Consider the following 21,733-nt stretch of genomic DNA (forward strand, 5'->3'; position numbering starts at 1 on the left):
TGGAGGAACTGGAGGAGCTGACGCGTCGTGCGCAATGCGCATGCTTACCTAGCCGCTTTCAAACAAAACTGAAAACCGAAACGGGTAAGGACATTGACCAGGAACGATGCAAACTCCAGGCAGACAGCCGATTGCGGCAGTCGGCGGAGGAGGAAAGCCATTTAAAATTAGTGAAATGGTTCAGTACCGTTGAAGACCGGCGGAAAAACAATTAATAATTGCAATATATCTCTGGAATCTTGGGCAATTGCAGTTACCACAGGGGTCACTTCACTTCACTTCTCTCCAGTTACAGAACTTCGATTGCCTGCGCCAAATTCCAGCCCAACTGCCTTACATAAAGATGATTAGCACATGTTTCTATCTCTGATCTTAACGACCCATAATAGTTTGTTTGAGTCCTGGAAAATGTTGAGCAAATATTTATGATTTACTTTATGGCAGTTTACCTCATGGCCATGTTCATATTTTTTTGTTTCACGTTACAGTCGTTAAACGATAGGTGTTAGCAGTTAGCTTCAATCCTATGACTGGGTTAATAGGCAAAGTAAAATTCTGAAAAGTATGGAGAGAAAGCGTCCTAAAATTCCAAAGCCATTCGAAAAAGACTAGCCACTTGTATGTCTTAATACAGCCGATAAACAATCCACGGTCTATTACAGCTAATGAAGTGCTTAAGAAAGCCATATATCCGTTTCTCTTTCGGGGTATTCAAATAATTCTAAAGGCCCTACCTTAGTGCTCCTGCAATAATCGCAAGGTCTAGACATTCACGCTCTACCCCTATAAATTTAATTAAAGCCAAATCTGCTGTTGGCCTTCGCTTCCGCCTAACGGACTGTGGGACTTTTGCTTTCCGCATGCTGTGTTCTTTTCTCCTTTTTCCTTATTTTATGGGCTTGGCTTTGGCCTAGCCGCATCTTGAAGGGGGAACACGGAGGGTGGAGGAGAGAGGAGGGCTTGCTTGTTGGGGGCGTGCGTGAAAATTGCTGGAGTGCACAAGGAAGGCCGCCGGCTGCCCTCTCTCACGTTGCAGGACAAGAATCGCAGTAAGTGATTACGTAACCAGTGCATTGTACGCAGCATCTGTTTTGGGTTTCCTCCTTGGACTCTTCTGCTGGCCATTGCAATGGATGAGTCCGCAGTCGGAGGATGGTTCTTATCAGCCAATCAATGGTCGAGAGGAAGCTGCGGCAAAATAATTTATTCACAACCATTATGCGCTGCGAATTTATGCCACTTCCTGGTGGAACCACTACAAATAGCCTTTTAAAATGCGATAAAAATAGCGCCAAGGGGTCTGCAGTGCACAGACAGTCAAGGAAGATGCACCAGACCAGGGTGCTGGGTTCGAGATGATGGGGCGTGGCCACTTGGCAATGACTCTCAAGCATGAAACCGTAAAATGGCTTTTCAATAAACCCGGCTGCAGGAGGAGGGGAGCTGCCAGATGGAGCTGGGAAACTAGCGAAACAATGCGACAAATATTTGAATATGTTAATTAGTCTGTTGTTCCTGCCGTTGCCCGTTTTCTGGGCACGATCAGTTCGTTCTTCTTCTATCGCTGGACGTGCATCGGTGCAGTCTAATTTCATGTGTTGCCATCTTGTTAGCACACCGGTGAAGGTCTTGGCCGGGATAGGGGGAGGTTCCGACCTGGAATCCGAACTTGCAACCGTTTTGCATCTTTCGCACCAGGCGCACTAACGAATGCAAGTGCTTAGAGATTCATATTCGTACTTATGATCGGTATGCAGGTTGGCCCACACACACACCAGCCGGCCATAAAGCTGCCAATGGCCGGCCGAGAGCAACTGACAGCATCAGCCTTGTGGAGTCACAGGCCACCAGCGAATCGGGATCTCTACTTCCATCCGAGCGAAACACCAAACCCTGAGTATCCATTCCCCGCCCGCATTCCTTGCCATTTGCACGCAAAGCTAACTGCGGATTACAGTCGAGGTTCGATGGGGGACAAGAAGATTCCGAAAATATACACCACTTGCTACTGCTCGTCGAAATCATTCCTGATATACATTCATATGTAGGTAATCAATTAGGAAAACTCTGAAACACGCCTGTTTGGAAATCAGAACTAAGCCAGTCTTGGTACAAGAGGTGCCCCAGAATGAATGGCGCTGGAGACAAGTGGGGGAGCGTTGCACAAATTGGAGTTCTACTGTTGGCTGGCATCCAGCCTAAAACTCACCTGTGGCTCACTCCTTGCGTGCGCCGACGCCTCAACTCTTGCTCCGACTTTGGCCTTAGGTTCGCTCCGACTTGGCTTCATCTTGGGATTTGGCAAGCATGGAGGTTTCGTGGCTTTGTAGGTGTTTCCAGGGGCCACAGCTGATGCCTTGACAGCTACTAAATTCTCCGCCCGTCCGACGCACACGTTCCTTGTCCAATTTTGGGCACCAGGCGGATTTTCCTCCTGGCCGGCGCTTATCGCCTGGCCATAAATTCATGCTGTAGGTGTCTCGATCTTTTCGGTTTCTTTCTTTTTTGGCGTTTTGGCGGAGGTCCTCGCCTCGTGGACACGCAATGAAGCTGTTTCTTCGTGCGCCGGAATTTCCCCGCGGCATGCAAAATGCAATTAACGGCACTTGCAGCGCGCCGGAAATTGACAATTCAATATAATGGGTTCCTTGTTTTCGCTAATTGGTGGTGCTTATGCACGCATAAATTAAGTAAACACAATACGAAGTCATAATTAATTGGACAAAACAAACTAGAGCTGACAAAAAAGTTGGCGTCCATTTTGTTAACAGGATCTGCACTCGATTAATTAGGTAAGTGCACCGATTACTTAACGGTCATGAGATCTATCGATTTGGATAAACTTTCATCACCAGTAAATCATAAATGAAACTCAAAATGATTATGTACTAATAGAAGTTATTATCTAACTAGAAATTCATCGCATTGATCAGCCTTCGCAATCATCACAATTTCGACAAATGCCATTGAAAAAAAGAAAAAAAAATAGTGAAAATGGCGAAAATGTAAAATAATTTTATATTTTGAAAGTTTCCTGGCAATTTTGTAAGTAATCCAACATGGAGCAAATTCAAAGCTTAAATATTTGTCCGCCCATTCGACTATCGATACGTTATCGATACTAACAATCGAACCAGTAAGTGAATCTCAACTGGTTCCGTTTTTAATCCACTGCAGACAAACAAGAAATCTTAAGAAAAGAAAAAAATATTTCGGTGTCGAGTTTATTGAAAACTGCAAGCTATAGGCAAACAATCGGCTAAGATGTACTGCCTACAAAACGCAGAAAAAAGGTTGTATTTTCAAGATAAGAACAACATCGGACCTATCGATACTTCACTGGAGTTTTCACATCGATAACAGATGTACCAACTGGGCACCGCTGAGTGACGTGTAAGCGCAGCCAGAAAACCATTTCAATTGTTTTACCCACGATTTAACCGAAAGTTGCAATACAATGGGTTCGTTCCGCCGCGAGAAAGACGAGGAGGAGGACGGTAAGTAGCAGGCTATCACCTGTAGCCAAGTAATCCGCCGGCCAGCGAAGCCAATCGAAGACAACCCAGTTGCTGGAAGGTGCTCCGCTGGCACAGACACACACTCACACACCCACTAACCCGACAAAGTCGAGAAAAATCGAGTTTTCATTAAATTGACTGAGAACATGAACTATTTTTCCCTTGCCTCGCACAAAAAACATCGCGGCCATCCGCCAGCAGGACCGAGCAATGCGTACCAGAACCTGGAAAAAACCTCGGTGCTTCAGGAGACGCGCACCTTCAATGAGACGCCGGTGAACCCAAGGAAGTGCATCCACATCCTGACCAAAATCCTGTACCTGATCAATCAGGGTGAGCAGCTTGTGGCCCGCGAGGCTACCGACTGCTTTTTCGCGATGACGAAGCTCTTCCAATCTAAGGACGTGGTGCTGCGTCGTATGGTATACCTGGGTATCAAGGAGCTGAGCTCCATTGCCGAGGACGTCATCATCGTTACCAGCTCGCTAACGAAGGATATGACCGGCAAGGAAGACTTGTACAGGGCCGCCGCCATCCGGGCCTTGTGCAGCATTACGGATAACACCATGTTGCAGGCCGTGGAGCGCTACATGAAGCAGTGCATTGTAGACAAAAACGCGGCGGTTTCTTGTGCTGCATTGGTCAGTTCCTTGAGATTGGCCAACACTGCGGGCGACGTAGTCAAGAGGTGGGCAAACGAGGCCCAGGAGGCCTTGAACAGCGACAACATCATGGTACAGTACCACGCCTTGGGTCTGCTCTACCATATCCGCAAGTCGGATCGGCTGGCTGTCTCCAAGTTGGTCAACAAGCTGACCAGAGGCTCTCTGAAGAGTCCCTATGCCGTTTGCATGCTGGTAAGTGGAGTCTGTACCCTAAACTTTTCTTAATGAATTGGATTCGAAGAGCACTGTTATTCCATTTAATGTGACATCTGACTAAGTTCGTTTTACATCCCCCAGATACGCATTGCCTGTAAGCTAATCGAAGAGGAGGACATTCCCTCTGAGGAGCTTTCCGATTCACCCTTGTTTACGTTCATCGAGTCCTGTCTGCGCCACAAGAGCGAGATGGTCATCTACGAGGCGGCCCATGCCATTGTCAACCTCAAGAACACCAATCCGCGAATGCTATCGCCGGCGTTCTCCATCCTCCAGCTTTTCTGCAGCTCGCCGAAGGCAACGTTGCGCTTTGCGGCTGTGCGCACGCTCAACAAGGTGGCGATGACGCACCCGGCAGCGGTGACCACCTGTAACTTGGACCTGGAAGGCCTCATCACGGACTCCAATCGATCGGTGGCCACTCTGGCCATCACTACGCTGCTAAAGACCGGCGCTGAATCCTCGGTAGAGCGTTTGATGAAGCAGATCTCCACGTTTGTGGCCGAGATTTCGGATGAGTTCAAGGTGGTGGTCGTACAGGCCATTTGCGCTCTGTGCACCAAATATCCGCGCAAGCACACAGTGCTGATGAACTTCCTCAGCGGTATGCTGCGCGAGGAGGGTGGCCTTGAGTACAAGACCTCCATAGTTGACACCATCATCACGATCATCGAGGAGAATGCGGACGCCAAGGAGTCCGGCTTGTCGCATCTGTGCGAGTTCATCGAGGATTGTGAACACGTTTCACTAGCGGTGAGGATTCTTCACCTGCTGGGCAAGGAGGGACCCTTTGCGGCCACACCCTCTAAGTACATACGCTTTATCTACAACCGCGTCATCTTGGAGAGCCCTATTGTGCGAGCAGCCGCGGTCACGGCCATGGCCCAGTTTGGCGCATCCTGCCCAGCCTTGTTAAGCAATATTCTCGTGCTGCTGGGTCGTTGCCAGATGGACCCGGACGACGAGGTGCGTGACCGTGCCACCTACTACCTTAGCATTCTTAACTCGGAAAGGCCAGAGCTGTACAAGAACTACATCATCGAGAGGGAGAATTGTTCTCTGGCTCTGCTGGAGAAGTCGCTGGTCGAACATCTGAATGGTGACCTGGACACACGCTTCGATATTTCCATTGTGCCCAAGGCGGCCATAGTAAAGCCAGTGATTGCCAACGACGTAATGCTAGTAACCAGCAGTGCTCCACGGCCGCCGAAGATCACGCGGGAGGAGGAGAGTGCTGCACGTTTGGCACAGCTGCCGGGCATCCAGGTGCTGGGCCCCATCCATCGCAGCACAGCTCCCATCCAGCTGACCGAAAGCGAAACGGAGTACACGGTGCAGTGCATCAAACACATATTTGGCCAGCACGTGGTCTTCCAGTTCGATTGCTTGAATACGCTGTCCGATCAAATCCTGGAAAATGTGCGGGTGGAACTCACGCTGCCGGATGGATTCACAACCAGGGCGGTCATTCCATGTCCCAAGCTACCCTACAACGATCTGCAAACTACTTTTGTCATCGTAGAATTTCCGCCCGATGCCGCCAATTCCATTGGTAAGTTTATAAATAACATGAATTTTGTATTAAAATCATATAACTTTTTCAAAACGAACTATTTCCTCATTTTAGCCACCTTTGGTGCCACTTTACGATTTGTGGTCAAGGACTGCGATCCCAACACAGGCGAGCCGGAGTCAGAGGAGGGCTATGACGACGAGTACATGCTAGAGGATTTGGAGCTGACGGTTGCCGATCAGATACAGAAAACCAGAAAGAACAATTTCCAAGTGTCCTGGGATGCGGCTGACAGCGAAGGTGCCACAGAAAGATATATAGGGTCCATTCAGTGATTAGTAATACTCTATATTTGCAGAATGGCTACAAGCCGAGGATACCTTTGTGCTGTCGGCAGTGACCACCTTGCAGGATGCCGTCAACACTATTGTCAAGATTCTGGGCTTGGGCGCTGCAAACCTCTCTGAGAATGTGCCCGAGGGTACTCACCTGCATACGCTGCTCTGTTCAGGTAGGCACCCTCCGCTTTAAGTTGTAAGATGAGTAGTAAAGGCTTTCCCTCTTTACAGGAACCTTCAGAGGCGGCGCCGAGATTCTGGTGCGGGCCAAGCTGGCGCTTTCAGAAGGCGTCACGCTCAATCTGACGGTGCGCAGCACGGATCAGGACGTGGCGGAGCTCATAACGGCGGCCATCGGATAAGACAGCGAGCCATGCAGGAACCTCGTTTGGTTCCTGCGTGCTGTCAACGTAATCTGAACTCCCTACGAAACTACGAAACAGAAAGTTACGCCTAATCAAAATATAATTTGTACCTTTAAGCGACTGTCTCTGTAATTATCTTAGAGCCCTGTCCACAATCCGGCACGTGCAACATGGAGTATTGCTACTGCCCATTTCCCAAAAGTTTGTGTGGCGATGCAGCGATGCAGCCTCGGTGTGCATCGCTTATGTTTACTATCCCCATTTAGCCTGTGCATTTAGCTTAAGTATGGAAACAAAATATTAAAAATACATGTATATGCAATGCAACCCGACCTGAAGGCGTTTATTTGGCAGGTGCTTTTAAAGTAGGACATTGAAACGTTTTTACTGATTGCAGGCTCGTGGGAACCGCACCTCCAAAGAGAAATTGCTTCATAACTAGAGCTTACTTTATTTTATATGGTATTTTATTTAATTATAAATAACTTATAGTTGCAGTAGCCTAGAGTACTTCTTGTTTTCCTATTTTTACAAATTTGTTTTCTCTTGAATCGTTTATGTTCGCTGCGTCCTCCACATCCGTCTTAAATTACAGATTAACCTTTCTCACATGAATTCATAATTTCTTGTGCTTTTGTTCGCAATCGATTCCTTATTATACATTCTCCGATTCCGACTATGCTGAATATTTTCGTGTAAAATGATCGACGATGGAGTTCCTTCAATCGTTCGAACCGCTCTTCCGTATTAAATATTTAAAATGTAAACGCACACAAGTATAAAAATAATATAGATTCGTAATAACAAATAACACACTCATGCAGTTCGCAGCAATTTCACAATGATAATTTCATTTCGTTACAACTCCAATACTCATCTCCAAATGTGTTGAATATGTCATTAGATATATGTTTATATAGTTACGAGTGGTTGGTTGTCTGTTGTGTTTCATGCGGATTTCTTGCCAGGCGAGTGCTATTCGATTGGAGATGTGCATCATCATCCCGCCTGGCCTGCTCTTCAGATTTATCCATTTTCTTTTATAATACAAACTAGAGTGTTTCTCAGCTTTCTTTCCGTCTTCTTGTTGCGGCGTCGTCCTCTTCGATCGCTCCACATGCAGACGCTCACACACAAATTACAATTATATTACAATTAACATATTTCGTTTACACTTTTCGTTAAGGTTTGCCTTGCTTATTTGTTTCAGGAGCACGCCGCAGTTGGCCAGGAAGCCCGGAGCTCAAATTCACAACACTGCTCCGGCACTTTAGTGGGTCGCATTCTGGCTACGGGGCTTAGCTGCCGGGATGGGGACTGGTGGGTCTCTGGATCGGTCGGGGTCTTGACTATTGAGCAGCTTAAGTCTTACAATTAAGATAGAGTTAATGCTTGGATATTTTATACAGTGAGTGGGTGCTAGCTGGTGCTGTTGCTGGTGCTATTGCTTTCGCTTTCGCTGGTGGTTGATCGATGCGATTTGCTGATTTTAAATCCGATCCGCTTCAACACTTGAACTTGACCATGGGAATATGCTTGGAAGACACGCACTTGTCGCAGCACCACTCGGCAAACACCTCCTTGTTGAGCATTTGGAAGGCCGCCTCTGTCAGGCCAACGCAGGTTCTGCAAAAATGATAGTGGTAGTGGAGTTAGTCAACGACACACATGAATAAGCGAAAACACCTGACTAATTTTATGTATTAATTGAAGGGTATTCCCCGGTTAACTTTGAACTAGTAGTGATAAGACTAATTGCTCATGAGATTACTATAAACTTAACTAAACATTTTGTTCAGAAAAGATAACTATCAGGATATAAGCAGTTTGGAATATGATATGAACTAAATATGGTTCCTAGATATTTATATTATATTTTCTATTTGACATTTTTAATCTATTGTAACCTGGTCGACCTACCTGTGAAAGAAAAAGTTACAACCGGATTCACAGAACACGGCTTCGTCGTTGTCGTTCACCTCCTTGTGGCACATGCCACAAGGATATATGGGCGGCGCATTCGGGTTCTGCGGATTAAAGACCATTGGCTGACCCGGCGGGTACATCTTTCCGCCGCCCATTGTCATCGGCTTGGGACCAACGCCCATAGGGCCGCCCATCGGCCCACCTCCCATGGGCCCCATGTTGCCCATCGGTCCACCGGGACCCATGGGACCTCCTCCACCACCGCCGAACATATTGGGACCTGGGCCGCCCATTGGATTGTGGTGGTGATGCGGGTGTCCGTGGTGCGGGGACATGTGCGGATGCGGGGGTCCGTTCATGCCACCGGGTCCGGGTCCTGGACCTGGTACTCCACCCATGTGGCCGTGGCCCATGTGCGGACCCGCGTTCCCGTGCGGACCGCCCATCATGTGCGGATTAGGTCCTCCGCCCATATGAGGAGGCATTCCACCAGGACCGCCGTGCATTCCAGGTCCTCCCATCATGTGCGGCGGTGGTCCGCCAGGATGATGATGCGGATGATGCGGGTGGTTCATCATATTCGGATGCGGGGGACCAAGATGCGAGGGTTGCTGCGGTGGCAGCATTTGGTTCATGCCCATTCCGGGCATTGGTCCGGGCCCGTGGCCAGGTGGGCCGCCGCCCATGTGCTGCTGGTGCTGCATAGGAACTGCGTTCGGGTTCATCTGGCCCATCATGGGTCCGTTGTTGTTATTGCTGTTGTTGTTATTGGGGCCATTGGGTCCGGCTGGCGACTGCAGCGGGCTGGGTCCGGAGTTGGGCATGCCCGGACTCGGGCCGGCGCTGTTTAGCGAGTGATGCGGTGACATGGCGGGCGGCGCTGGTGAGGATGTAGGCACTGACGTGGACATGGACGTGGCCGTCGATGTGGGCGTGAGCGTGGGCGTGGCGGGCGAGGGAACCGATGAGGAGGCTACCGATGATACCGAAGGTCCATTCGACTGCATCGACGTCGGCACTCCCAGGCGTCCGGCTGCTGGCGAGAGGTGAGGATTTTGATTGTTGTTGCTGGCGTTACTTGTATTGCTTCCGTTGTTGTTGCTGTTGCCGCCGCCGGGATTTCCGCCAAGCATGTTGTTCCCAGGACCACCCGGGTTATTGCCGTGCGCGGGGGAGATGCCACCGGGTCCTACTAGGCCGCCAGGCCCAGGACCTGGTCCTGGGATTGGTCCTCCAGGCATGTGACTGCCGTGACCCGTTGGTCCGTTCCCGAGCGGACTGTGCAGAGGAGGAGGACCCATCTGCCCGTTGTTCATCGGTGGCTGCGGAGGTTGTTGTTGTTGCTGCTGTGGTCCGCCGGTATTGCCGGGATTTCCAGGGCCCGGTCCCGAGGGAGGGCCCAACGGGCTGCCAATTGGATTGCCCATTGGCGATCCCATCGGCAGTGAATTCATTGGCGAGTTCTGGCCCGGACCGCCCATCGGTGAACCCTGCATGGCTCGCGGATTGGGTCCGTTGGGACAGCCTCCCATGGGCGACAGTCCGCCCATGCCCATATGATGGGGTGATATGCTGGGGCCTCCCATTCCGCCCATTGGACTCATGCCGCCCATGCCAGCTATTCCACCCATGGGACTGCCCATTGGAACGGGTCCTCCAGGGCCACCAGGTCCCCCTGGCCTTCCGTGATTCATATGCGGCGGAAGTCCGACGCCTGGTCCCGGTCCCATTTGGTGGGGGTGCATGGGGCTCATGCCTCGCATTGGAGGCGGACCACCCATGTGCGGATGTGGGCCATGTGGATGACCCATGGGTCCGCCTGGATGATGCGGGTGCATATGGGGATGCATGTGCGGCGGGGGAGGAGGTCCACCGCCCATGCCCATGCGGTCTTCCCAGTGCGGGTGCCCACCCGGTCCACCGCCGCCAAAGTGACCGCCTCCTGGTCCGCTGCCCATCTGATTCATGGCCGCCATTGCCGCGGCCGCTGAGCTGGACATCGCCGACACCTGGGGACTGTCGTCGAATGGATTCGAGGCAATAATGGTGTCTCCGAAGCCTCCCATTGGAGGAGGGGGCAGCAAATCCTGCGGTGTGGGTGGCGCCTGCTGCTGCTGCATGGAATTCGCAGCAGCTGCTGCAGCCGCCGCCGCAGCCACCGCTGCAGCGGAGTTGGCGGCACTTGAGGTTTTTCGCCGCTTCTTCGGATTGCTCGGCGCCGAGATAATGTCCGTAGGAGGCGGCGGCTTAAAGTCGGGCGGACACAGTCCGCCCGCTGGACCCGGCAATCGATATGGCGCCATACCAAGATTGTGGGTCATATTCGAGGTGTTCTTCTTCCGAATGGTGGCAGCTTTTCTTCAACGGCGTGGGCAAGAAATTCGGTTGTAGCGGCGTCGCCAATCCCGCGCAGGGGATCTCGACGCTGGTAAAGAAGTGGTTGTGATGTCCCTAGGGAGGTGGGCACTAATCCTCTGGATCCTTCGGTGACCAACTACAGTGGGTTATGCTCGGTGGGCTTGGGCTTTCTGCCGGTTATCCGGCCTGCGACCGCCTGCAGTTTGAGTTCCTGGGGGTGTGAAGGGTGCCAAATGAGTATCTGGCATCCTGTGGATCAGTCCACCTCAACTACTCACCAAGACATCTCCTGGCCAGGACTCTTATGAAAATCGCGTTTTTAAATCAACTGGCTCCCGAAACGCAGGTAAACACTTTCGGCGCAACGAACGGCAACCCCGCTTATTTTTCGGGTTGGCAACTCTACCCTGGAAACCCAGCGTCGTGTTGTCTCGTTTCAAAGCGCCAAGCACCTGCCGCTTCTCAGTTTCTTTCTGATCCTTGATCACTTTGGTCAGGAGTTCGTCTTTTTAGCACTCTGCACTGCGCCTTGCCACTAATTCCCCTTCATTAACCCTTCAAAGGGCGCTTTCTGGCAGCGCTCTTCTTCTTGCCAGCGATTTTATGTCCTCCGCTGCGCTTCCCGTTCCGTTTTAATTGCAGTGCAGCGCTTAACTGTTGTTTATTTACGGGATCTTTTTGCGTTTGCCTTCAATCGGAAAACAAAACAACCGGCGGTTATTTCCCAAGGGAAATTATGTTGGGGTTTACGCGATTTGTGAAGCCTGCGTTTTCTGTTGGCTTTTTGTTGATTTGATGGCCACTGCAGCATCCACTTTTAATTAGCGCCGTTTATATGAGCGGCACACGCACGGATTACCGTTATGCGGATTCGGCGGTCCGGCGGACTGACCACTGAACCGTTATATAGCAGCAGCACATTAACCTTTGTTTATTTTGACCAATTTTTGCGTGCGAAGAAGCGAAATATAAATAATTTTCATTGCAAGTCCGCCAGTGTGACCGTTTGCGCACGTCAAGAGAAATGCCGGAATTCCGTCGGCGGCTCAGTGTGGCCAAAGAACGTCAGCACAAAGCAGTTTGAAACTACGTTAACATTTTAAAAGTAATATGTTTTAAGGAGAAATTACGATTCGGACAAACGTCATTTAGGTAATAAATATAATTTGCGTAAACGTATTAGCCCCTAGGTCGATACGTAGTGTGTCTTAATGCCGCCAATCGTCTATCGATAGGCAGGTAATGCTATCGGCAAACTCTCAGGCGACGCTTGTTTATTGGCGGTGTTTAAATAAAGAGTTTAAAATTGGCAGGTTTCCCATATTAGGCTAGAGCGGATTGAGCAGCAATGTGGAGCAACTTCGAGGCGTCCTCCCTGGAGGACGAAACCATCTCCAACATATTTTCGTCGCGAGGCATCTTCCAAATAAGCAGTGAGGAGGAAGTGAGTCCTTATTGTGCGGAATCTGCAGTTGGGTTTCTACGCTCACCTTGTTTCCTTGCCAGGTAAACAAATATCCGGATGTCATGGCCTCCGTGCAGTGCGGCAAGATGGTCATTGGCATCGACAAGAGCCTTTTGCTCCTGGAGGACGAACTGGTGGCCAAGTGCAGCTTTCTGGCATTCGGAGCAGCCATCGAGGCCATTGCCATTTCTTCAAGCGGCAACCTGATTGTCTGCGGCCTCAGCGATGGCGAAGTTCACGGGGTGTTCATCAAGGGCCTGCTCCTGTTCAGCGTGGCTGTCAATCTGGAGGACGTGAGTCTAACTGGCGGGACCTTCCGGAGCATCCATCAACTGGATCAGCGGTTCTACTTCACCTGTAAGAATGGAAGCATCTATAGGTAAGGCATTCACAGAGATGGGCACTGGCATATGCGTGATAAAACTGGATCTTGACAATATTTCATTTAACGATTCAAACGCATTGTAGCTTAAGCGACATAGATGAGACCTGCTTGGAGACGTTAGGCAATATGAGCCTGAATGAAAACGAAACTATAGCTTGCGAAAAGGCCCTGTTGGAGGACGTCACCATTAATCGACTTTCCAAGGGCAGATCCTCATCCAGCGTGGACTGTGCAGTGCTGCTCAAGCGTCTGGTGACCGGCAACATCAGTGCCGAGAACAATAAGGATGATCTGGAGGCGCAACCCGGTCTAGTTATCACTGGAGATCAAAGCACGATGAACTTTAGGAATGCAGCCAATGACGTGACTCGAATAAATTTGCCCGCCCAGTACGGCAGCCTAAAGCAGATCTTCAACTTGGAGCACTATATGTGAGTGGGTTTGCTGATTGTGGTGCTAGAATCCCTTTAACGTGTATCTGGGTTTTACAGTATCGCACTCACCAATTCCGGCCACTTGGTGGAAATTTGTCCATACACTCGCACAGTGCACATGTGTCAAACTACCCAACAAAAGAATCTGCTCATCGAGGATCTGCTGGTTATGGAGTGCAGCGAAGAAAACATTGAGCTACTGGTCCTGACGAAATCAACGGAGGAGGGACGCTTCATTAAGATAGTGGAGTACCCAAGTATGAGTCCAGCAACATGGAAACATAATACAGTATGGCTTTAAACATTGTATCATTGTAGCGCTCAATGTGAAGAACGAAGTAGAAGTTCCTGATCACGCATGGCTCGTGCGTCAGCCAAAGTGTGCGGTCAATCTGTATTATCTGGCTGCCAAGGAAGTCAACCAGAGCAGCATACCCTCCGTGGTGGAGATGATGCTCGTTTCCGAGACCGACCCCAGTGATCGTTTTAAGAAGCTGATTTGCAAGGGGCGACTGGAGGAGGCTGAGGTATTGTGTATAATTCATCTCTTAGTCATTCATTATTCATTCCCATATGCAACAGGAATTCGGCAAGCAGTTTGACCTGTGCCTCCAGCCCATCTATGAAGCCAAGGCGAAACGCATTCTGGTCGAGCTTTGCAACTCGAACTCGCATAACGATGCATACGACGTAGACACTAAATTCCAAAACTTGCTGCAATTGCTGTCTCAGGTGGAAAGTAAGGCATTCATAAAAAGCCATCGCATGATCAACTTGAACTCGAGACACATCCTTGAGCGGTATCTTCGCGAGGTCAAAAAGCGTTTGACTTTCGAGGACGACGAGGAGGATATGCTGGAAATCGACGAGCAACTGCACCGACTTAAAACTCTGGCCATAATAGATCCCTACGAATGCAACACGGATTGGCAAAAGTTTATTTACGATAACAACTTGGTCAGGATGGTCAAGTCGCTATTCAACACAGATATGCCCACGGCCTGTCTCATTTGGCGGCGGCATTCGAGCAGCATTCTGCCGCTGCTAAACGAAGATGAGTTGCGCACGCTATTAGGGTTCATTCCGAGCAACACCAAGCCCTTCAACGTCGTCCAGTGGTTGCGTCAGTTCATTCCGATGGTCAGCAACACCCATCCCAGCATAATGCCCTTTATCACTGACTGGAGCATTGAGATGACGCGGAATCTGCAGTACAGTCCCCATTGGCCGGACATCGGCCTGGAGTTCTGCACAAAGATATTGGAAATTTTTGAGGAAATCCAGTTTACTTACTCGTAGGAAAATCCTTCTATTCGCCCTAAAATATGTTAGGTTTAACTTGTATATCCGTTTCAGCGATGTGCGGCGTCAGCAGGAGCGCAACGTTGGAAAACTTCGGGATCTTGTCAACGCACTGCAGGATCTTTCCGTGCTTAAGACCAACTATAACATGGGCTTTACACTGGACAACTACATGCAGGACTCCATCGACGCCACAGCGTTGAGCATTTTGCAGCACGTTCAACTGGATAAGCTTCAGCGTCTGGTGAAGAACTTCATGTACCCGATCTTCCAGGAGACGGGACGTCAGCCACTGGACGTGATCAAGCAGTACATATCACAGTTAGTAGCCAGTCGACAAGCTTCTAGTTCATGGCTGGAGCGGGCGATGGCTTGCATTGAGCTGCTTCACAACGAGGACAGCCGTTTGGAGTGCGCCTTGTCTGTGCTGCAAAACGCACCTGTGCCCTGGCCGGATACACTAGCTCCTCTGATCAGGCTGCGTGCCTCCACTCATCCATTGGCTGTGAAGATCAACGCCGAGTACGAGATTCAGGTGATCAAGATCATGAAGGTCAAGTACGGCTGGCCGGCTGACAGCTCCGATATCAACCTGGAGCTTTTCATGATGCGCATTGTGAAGTTGAATCTGCCGGACATGCTGGACGACATCAGCGCCCTCACCAAGGCGGCGCCGGACCTATCAACTAGTGCCAACTTTAACTGCTGCTATCAAATGGCACGGAGAGGACAAGTTGAGATGGCTTATGAATTCTTCAAAACGCTGAATGGTGAGAAGAATTCGAAGAGCGGAAAGGAAGTGGTGGAGATCATGGCTAACATCTTGGAGAACAGCTCCTCCGATTCGTTTGAAAGTGATATTAAGGTTCAGGAGCACCTGAACGTCCTGGAGCTTTTTAAGTTGTTTTTGCCGCATGTTGAATCCGTGTATGAGCGCCGCTACCTGGTGATCAAGCATCGTTTCCGCCTGAGGAAGTTCGGCATCCTTTTGAGCTGCAGCAGCGAGCTGATACCGCTGCACAGACGTCATTGCCTTCTGGATGAGGCCATTGAAAGGATAATTGAGCGGGCCCAGGCCACGCTGAATGTGTCCGCTTTCATAGCCAGCGAAATAAGCGAACTGTGTACCGCACTCGGTCTTCCAAAAGTATTTGGTCTGCACCGCATTTGCCAACGCATTGGATGCCTGCCCCTCAGCTGCGCCTTGGCTTATCATGTTGTAAGCTTCGTCGACTGTGTGCCCGCTAATGCCGGCGAGTTCGTCAATCTTGCACTTGAGCTGCTGGTTCAGCAAATTGAAAGCGCCAAGGGAAAGAATCAGGGTAAGTCGTCTACAGCTTTTCAATAATGGGATTGTGCGAAAAATCCATTTATGTGTTCCAGAAACGGCCTCCTCGCTGCAGTTGATAAATGAGAACGATCCGCTTAGCTTTTATTTAGCGTACGAGTTGCTCACCTCCGCCCTGCTCCACGAGAGCAGCCGTCGTCACGATCTTGTGGAACTCATCAAGTACATACGCGTGGCTGTAATCCACTACCCGCTAGATGCCATTAAGACTCACTACGACGGCAAGGAGCAGGCCGTCAACGAGCACATCTGCCGGGCCCTCGATGGGATTTCGGTAGCCCTGGGCGAGACCACAATAAACTTCAGTTGTGCTCTTAACGGATCCTTTGACGTGAAGACACTGACGGCTCCGACGACTACGAAGAAGCGTTACTCCGTATCCATGTTTGATGAGGTAGAAGTGCAGCCTATCCAGCAGCAGCCTCAGAAGGTATTGATCGTACACATCTATAATTGACTATAATTATAATGCTTTCTGTTTGTCTTCGAAGAAAAGCGTCGGGGGTCGCATGGCAATAGTGAAGTTCCTGGCCCGCACCCTGTTGCTCATGGTAATCGAAACGGAGCCAAACAACTCATTGCTGATGCAGGTTCGCAATGAACTGCCGGAGAACACGAAAGCGGATGTCGAAAGTGCTTGCGCTGACTTCTTTCTGTCACTGGAACACTTGACGAAGGTGAAGGAGCACGACGCTTGGTACGTTATGTCGCAGTATCTGCTGGACTTCCAGAAGCAAAACTGTCGCAAGAAGCGGATCATCAACGAGGGCTTCGTTACGCTGCAGTTGCGCCGCATATTCCGAAATGCGATGGGGAGCAAGGATGTGAACTTCATAGAGCTTTTCACTATGTTGGTGGTGGACAGCGAGGCACTTGCGCTGCTGGAGAAGCTCTCCGTTGAAGTAAAGACCGATCTGCAAAAAATCAACTTCCTGACACTATCCGCCATGTACCACGAGCATATCGAAGACTTGGACAGTGTCCAAATGATACGCACCAAGTAAGTGGAGGAGCATTACGTTGAAAATGCAGATGTTAAACTTCGTTTTATTGGTTTGCAGGAGATTGAAACTCTTCTATTACCTGGAGTTTTGCCAGCAGGATCAAAGAATAAAGGGAAAGTTCAATGCCGACATGGACAACATAGAGGACCTGCTGAAGGAGTTTCACAATAAGCAACTTGACGTTCAGCTTTTGGAACGCATGAGCAAGGACTTTGGGTTCGACTACCAGAAGATTCTTATTACCCAGATACTAAGCATATTGAGCGCCCAGGAGTTGCGCTTCGAGGTGAAGCGGGATACCTTCGGCGACGAGGAACTGGTTATGCTAAGCAGCGCCCAGGAAATGCGCGATATGTGCCAACCGTACATTAATGAAATCAATAATGTCGAGCTCTTTACTTCCAAGTTAAAACACTTTATTGAAGACGTAAGCTCTCTGATGCCACAAATAATCTTTTTTTTAATACCTTTGGATATTGTTTAGATCAACATTTACTTCTACGAGCTGTACATGTGTGTGATCAACATCCTAATGTACTTCGATTCGGCTCCGAAGGAAATGGAAATCTGGATGAACATTTTGCACTTCCTGAGACACAAGATGATCACCAGAAGACGCAATCGGCCAGGTCAGGTGGAGACCGACACGTGGCTCAAATCACAAAGGGAAAATGGCGTTATGCCGAAGATATCTCGATATCGTCTGCCATTTAAGCCCATCGTAGAGCAACCTCTTAAGGATATTCTCGGTATATTCAACTGAAATGGTTTAATGCTTAATGATCCTGTTTAATTCTAGTTTACCCTTCTTCTATTCAGACAGCGAACTAAACGTGGACAACTGCCAAAGCTGGTTTCCACTGATTCAGATGTACACGGCGTTGAAGGGATCCAAGGATAGTTCCCAGAACTGTGACTACTTCTGCATGTCGGCAGTAAAGAATTCGATATCGGAATACAAGTCGAAAAATGATTCGGAATCGTGGAGTCTTCATCCCACGAATAATGCCTTCCTGCAGTCAATACTACGGCTGGTCGAGAAGGTGAACAACCCAAACAAGGCGTTTCTAATACTGTACTTCGTGTCCAACTATGCTCGTGATGGAGCCGATCAGGTGGAGGCCTCCTACGAGTGCTGGAAGTTTGTCAAGGAGAAGGGCCACCTGATTACAGATCCAAAGAGTCGCGAGCAGGTTGCCAAGGTGAAGCGACGGTATCCTATCCAGAAGACCCAGCACCTGCTGTATGTCTACGGCCTGACCGATGAGAAGCTACTGCGCCAGGTGGAGAACCCCACCGAGCTAATTCAGGCGCTCTACCACCACGAGCTGATCCTCAAGTCCAGCAAAGTAGATATTAACGCCCTGGTTGCGGAGATAGCCAAGCTGCACGACCTCTGCTTAGCCACCATCCAGTACCGCCTGCTACAGAAGTGGCTCGCTCTGACTATGGAGTCGACGGGTGACGGTACCATTTTGGAGGAGACCTTCATGGAGGAGCAGAACTGGCCGGAGCAGGCCAACGGAGCGGAGTCCTCCAACAGCCAGGACGCCAGCGAGAACGTGAATAGAGCGTTCTACATACTCTCCAGTTGGCCAAAGGCTGAAGCAGTGAAGTTCCTTGTGGGTCTGATCTTCAAGGGCGGGTAAGGATTGGTATTTAAAAGTTAGTGAAAATAATTCATTGATTATACCCTTCCATCAGTTCGGTAAACACCTCCACACAGCTGCAAATGTACGAGTGCTATTCCAAGCTAAACGATGGCAGCAACTCCTTTACCAACACGATCAGCCAACGCCAGTTCATCAGCATCAAGTGTGTGCACGAGCTCAAGGCTCTGGGCTACAAGTCGAACCTGGAGAAGTTCTCCGACGACCATTGCAACAAGATTGACATTCTGAAGATGATCTGGCAGCGTAACGCACAAAATCCTCTTTCGCTGGAGGTGATGGCCAACATTTGCCTGGGCTTTGATATACACCTGCCGCAGATCTGGAACGGCATTCTGAAGCGCATGGTCATGTTCCATATGGTGCGCGAGCTGAACGCCTTGTTGGATGTACTCAGCTGCCGGCCGCATCTACTCCACCTGGATGGACTGGCCCAGGCCTGGGACTACGTGCTCTGCCATCCTCTGCAGAACGCAGTCGAGTTACGCTCCTTTAAGCAGGAAGAGCTGCTCCACAAGACGCTGCTGCGCCTGCAGGGCTGTCCGGTGGTGCACGCCCTCAACCTGCTACAGTTCGCCCAGCTCTGCACCGTCGTCCATCGACCGCACATGGCCGCCGCTCTACTCACCTTCTGCCAGAGCGCCGAGCAACGCCAGAAGATCAAAAAGGTATGCTCGAACCGCGCCCTTTAACAAAATGCTCTATCAATAATCTCTTCTTGCAGATGATACATTCCCATCCGGTGGAGAACCTAAGGCAACAGATCCTGGATCTGGAAGATGCTGGTATCTTGCCGGTGGTGCTGAACTTTGCGCTCAAGGAACTAAATTTGTAAGCGTAGAGATTTTGATTTTCCAATTCCCATATTTTTTATTTTTATTGGTGGAATATATGCGTTATGTGCGTTCCGGTCAAGATACTTTTGTAAATATCAAGGTGTATACCTGCAAATATAGTTTATGCAAACGATGACTATTTTTTATTTTATTCTTAATAATTTATTTTGCATACAGTAGCAATTAGTCAATATTTAAACAGTACAATTCCCTTAATTTTATCACAAAACAATGTGTTAATTTGAGAAATTGTCTAGGGAATTTCGCTTGCCAGTTTAAAATTAACAACAATCGCGATGACGTCATATGTATGTATCACTTCTGTACACAGTGGGCTCAAAATGATGGAATACTGAATATAGTGAGATATATTGGTGTTTTTTCAATGGAAGACTTTATTGTCTAAAGAAATTCTACAATCTTAAATCGATTTGATTAAGATATATGGCAATAAGTTAATATAGTAAAGAATCGAACTTTTTGAAATTAGTTGGAGACCAATTTTCTCGAGCCCACTGTACCAGTCAGCTGTGGCCGCCAGCTGTTTTCTATTTGTGGTTAGATCAAAGACAGGTTACACATTGTATGCAACTTGAAAATCAAGGAGAAAGCTGCGAAACTAAGTTAAACCGAGATGCTGCGTTCTTTGATAGGAGCACAAAAGTGCTGGGGCCTGATCCGCACCAGGAACTTTATGGAACTAGCCACCAAACAGGTGCCAGCATCCTTCGCATTGACCAAGTAAGAGCAAAAAATATACTGATGCGCTTACATGATAAATGAGTGCTTCCATCTCCAACAGGCGTCACTACTCACCGCCCACGCATATTAAGCAATCAGCGGTCGCCAATGAATCCGGAACTATGGCGGAGGGTAAGTGTCGTCTTGCCCGAGTCAAACCCGTCGTAATCCCCGAACTTCTGCAGTCAAGCAGGGGATGATGAAGCGATTGGGGCTGGAGCCCGGCTACAACCCGCTGCCCAAATCCAGGGAGCAGCTGCTCAAGTACCAGCCGAAGCTGGAGGATCTGCCTCCAAGGGCCATGCAGGATTCCTTTACCTCGGCCATCATTCCCCTGAGCACGGACCGCACTTTGCAGGACAAATATGTGACCTATCTGGGCAATGTGCGATTCGGCCGACTGCTGGAGGACATGGACTTGTTTGCTGGTACGAGGAACACATTTGCTGGTAATGGAATCCTCGCGCACTTTCTCACTATCCGTTATTTCCAGCTTGGTGCTGTCATAAGCACCTGGTTCTGCCCAATCTGCCGGAGGGAGTTCATCTGCCGTACACATTTGTGACCATTCTGGTGGACCGCATCGATTTCACCAATGTGTTGGCCTCAGGCACCCAAGATATCCGTTTGTCTGGCCACGTTTCCTGGGTGGGAACCAGTTCCATTGAGGTGGTAGTGTGGCTGGAACAGATGGTTGATGGAAGGTACCAAAAGTTAACCCGTGCCTTGTTCCTAATGGCAGCAAGAAACGCAAACAATACCGGAGCGGCTCCTGTGAACCCGTTACAGCCGGCTAACGAGGAAGAGAAAGTGATCCTGGCTGGCGGTGCAGATAGAAAGAAGAAACGTCAGATTCTGTGTGCTCAGTCCATCTTTAAGGTGGAACCCAATGACCCGGAGCAGACAATTATGTACGAGCTGTACAAGAGGACCACTCCCACCAACACTTTGGAACTCAACAAGCGCATCCTGCCGCCAAACTGTCGCTGGATGGAGGACTCTTTCCAGATGAGCACTATTCCCTCATTTCCGGAGCACAGGAACCACCACAACCGGGTCTTCGGAGGCTTCCTCATGCGAAGTGCCCTGGAGATAAGCTGGGCAGCAGCCTACCTCTACTGCAAAACGCGACCCAAGCTGGAGCACATTTCCGACATCAGCTTCGAGAAGCCCGTTAGTGTGAACAGCTTCATCAAGATGACCGCGTATGTGGTGTACACCAAGGAGAACTACGTGCAGATCATGACCGTGGCAGATGTGATGGACCCACAAACGGGCAGTCAGGTGACCACCAACACGTTCTACTACACCTTCTCGTCTCCCGACACGGTTACCGAAGTGCTGCCCCGCTCCTACCACGAAACCATGTGGTACATCCAAGGTCGTCGGAAGTTCGAGGCCAGCATGGGTCCAGTGTAGACATGATGCAGCCTGTGATTGTTACTCAAGATATTATGCAAGGCTATCCTACCAGATAAATGCAATTACCAGTTCAGTGTTTACAAAAAGCAATAAATGTCTGTTGTTCAATGATGTGCTTAACCAGCTTATAACATTTAAAATTTTCTATTAAACCCTATCGAAGAGTACTAGATTAAATGTTTATTAATATAATAACTGTCAAAATACTCCCTAATTTTTGCCGACTT

The 21,733-nt window shown here is 49.4% G+C and overlaps 4 protein-coding genes and 1 long non-coding RNA gene across 7 annotated transcripts in view; 3 read left to right on the forward strand and 2 right to left on the reverse strand.

Annotated features, from left to right (window-relative positions):
• Nucleotides 1-2,797, reverse strand: part of LOC120284945 — a 27,630-nt gene extending 24,833 nt beyond the window's left edge. The window contains exon 1 of the long non-coding RNA XR_005544162.2: nt 2,210-2,797. This is a non-coding gene — a long non-coding RNA (uncharacterized LOC120284945). The remainder of the gene's footprint in view (nt 1-2,209) is intronic.
• A 532-nt stretch (nt 2,798-3,329) lies between these two features.
• On the forward strand, nt 3,330-6,947 carry LOC6730345 (coatomer subunit gamma). 3 transcript variants are annotated; one of them, XM_016177912.3, is made up of 6 exons: nt 3,330-3,497; nt 3,717-4,375; nt 4,481-5,951; nt 6,027-6,212; nt 6,271-6,423; nt 6,482-6,947. In XM_016177912.3, exons 1-6 carry the CDS (start codon nt 3,458-3,460, stop codon nt 6,610-6,612), a joined length of 2,640 nt encoding a protein of 879 aa, XP_016037115.1. In that variant the 5' UTR covers nt 3,330-3,457; the 3' UTR covers nt 6,613-6,947. The 3 variants fall into 3 exon arrangements, with proteins under 3 accessions (XP_016037115.1, XP_016037114.1, XP_016037113.1); XM_016177911.3 differs by having other exon boundaries at nt 3,720-4,375; XM_016177910.2 differs by lacking the exon at nt 3,330-3,497 and having other exon boundaries at nt 3,650-4,375.
• Nucleotides 6,948-7,046: 99 nt separating this feature from the next.
• On the reverse strand, nt 7,047-11,955 carry LOC6730346 (protein pygopus). Its single transcript, XM_039294561.2, has 3 exons — nt 11,178-11,955; nt 8,536-11,110; nt 7,047-8,241 (listed from the first exon to the last, which is right to left on the reverse strand). The coding sequence occupies exons 2-3, from the start codon at nt 10,860-10,862 to the stop codon at nt 8,121-8,123; spliced, it is 2,448 nt and encodes an 815-aa protein (XP_039150495.1). The 5' UTR covers nt 10,863-11,110; nt 11,178-11,955; the 3' UTR covers nt 7,047-8,120.
• Nucleotides 11,956-12,068: 113 nt separating this feature from the next.
• Nucleotides 12,069-19,476, forward strand: LOC6730347. Its single transcript, XM_016177914.1, has 14 exons — nt 12,069-12,343; nt 12,406-12,743; nt 12,833-13,180; nt 13,241-13,440; nt 13,502-13,710; nt 13,766-14,478; nt 14,540-15,807; nt 15,869-16,263; nt 16,325-16,833; nt 16,895-17,264; nt 17,322-17,586; nt 17,657-18,482; nt 18,542-19,175; nt 19,232-19,476. The coding sequence occupies exons 1-14, from the start codon at nt 12,248-12,250 to the stop codon at nt 19,340-19,342; spliced, it is 6,282 nt and encodes a 2,093-aa protein (XP_016037118.1). The 5' UTR covers nt 12,069-12,247; the 3' UTR covers nt 19,343-19,476.
• A 386-nt stretch (nt 19,477-19,862) lies between these two features.
• LOC6730350 (acyl-coenzyme A thioesterase 9, mitochondrial) lies at nt 19,863-21,720 on the forward strand. The gene is made up of 4 exons (XM_002105596.4): nt 19,863-20,084; nt 20,146-20,216; nt 20,270-20,512; nt 20,578-21,720. Exons 1-4 carry the CDS (start codon nt 19,978-19,980, stop codon nt 21,501-21,503), a joined length of 1,347 nt encoding a protein of 448 aa, XP_002105632.1. The 5' UTR covers nt 19,863-19,977; the 3' UTR covers nt 21,504-21,720.
• The last annotated feature ends 13 nt before the right edge of the window (nt 21,721-21,733 follow it).

This window comes from Drosophila simulans, chromosome 3R (assembly GCF_016746395.2).
Source record: "Drosophila simulans strain w501 chromosome 3R, Prin_Dsim_3.1, whole genome shotgun sequence".
Lineage (NCBI taxonomy): Eukaryota > Metazoa > Arthropoda > Insecta > Diptera > Drosophilidae > Drosophila > Drosophila simulans.

Excerpts from the sequence above, each read along its gene's own strand:
- LOC6730345 (XM_016177910.2), top strand. The coding sequence starts at position 3,665 with ATGAACTATTTTTCCCTTGCCTCGCACAAAAAACATCGCGGCCATCCG. Across the intron at positions 4,376-4,480 it reads CCTATGCCGTTTGCATGCTG|ATACGCATTGCCTGTAAGCT; the intron begins GTAAGTGGAGTC and ends TACATCCCCCAG. Across the intron at positions 6,213-6,270 it reads GGATGCGGCTGACAGCGAAG|AATGGCTACAAGCCGAGGAT; the intron begins GTGCCACAGAAA and ends CTATATTTGCAG.
- LOC6730346 (XM_039294561.2), bottom strand. The coding sequence starts at position 10,862 with ATGACCCACAATCTTGGTATGGCGCCATATCGATTGCCGGGTCCAGCG. Across the intron at positions 8,242-8,535 it reads TGTAACTTTTTCTTTCACAG|AACCTGCGTTGGCCTGACAG; the intron begins GTAGGTCGACCA and ends TCATTTTTGCAG.
- LOC6730347 (XM_016177914.1), top strand. The coding sequence starts at position 12,248 with ATGTGGAGCAACTTCGAGGCGTCCTCCCTGGAGGACGAAACCATCTCC. Across the intron at positions 13,711-13,765 it reads GGCGACTGGAGGAGGCTGAG|GAATTCGGCAAGCAGTTTGA; the intron begins GTATTGTGTATA and ends CATATGCAACAG. Across the intron at positions 15,808-15,868 it reads CGCCAAGGGAAAGAATCAGG|AAACGGCCTCCTCGCTGCAG; the intron begins GTAAGTCGTCTA and ends TATGTGTTCCAG.
- LOC6730350 (XM_002105596.4), top strand. The coding sequence starts at position 19,978 with ATGCTGCGTTCTTTGATAGGAGCACAAAAGTGCTGGGGCCTGATCCGC. Across the intron at positions 20,217-20,269 it reads ATCCGGAACTATGGCGGAGG|TCAAGCAGGGGATGATGAAG; the intron begins GTAAGTGTCGTC and ends GAACTTCTGCAG. Across the intron at positions 20,513-20,577 it reads GGACATGGACTTGTTTGCTG|CTTGGTGCTGTCATAAGCAC; the intron begins GTACGAGGAACA and ends CGTTATTTCCAG.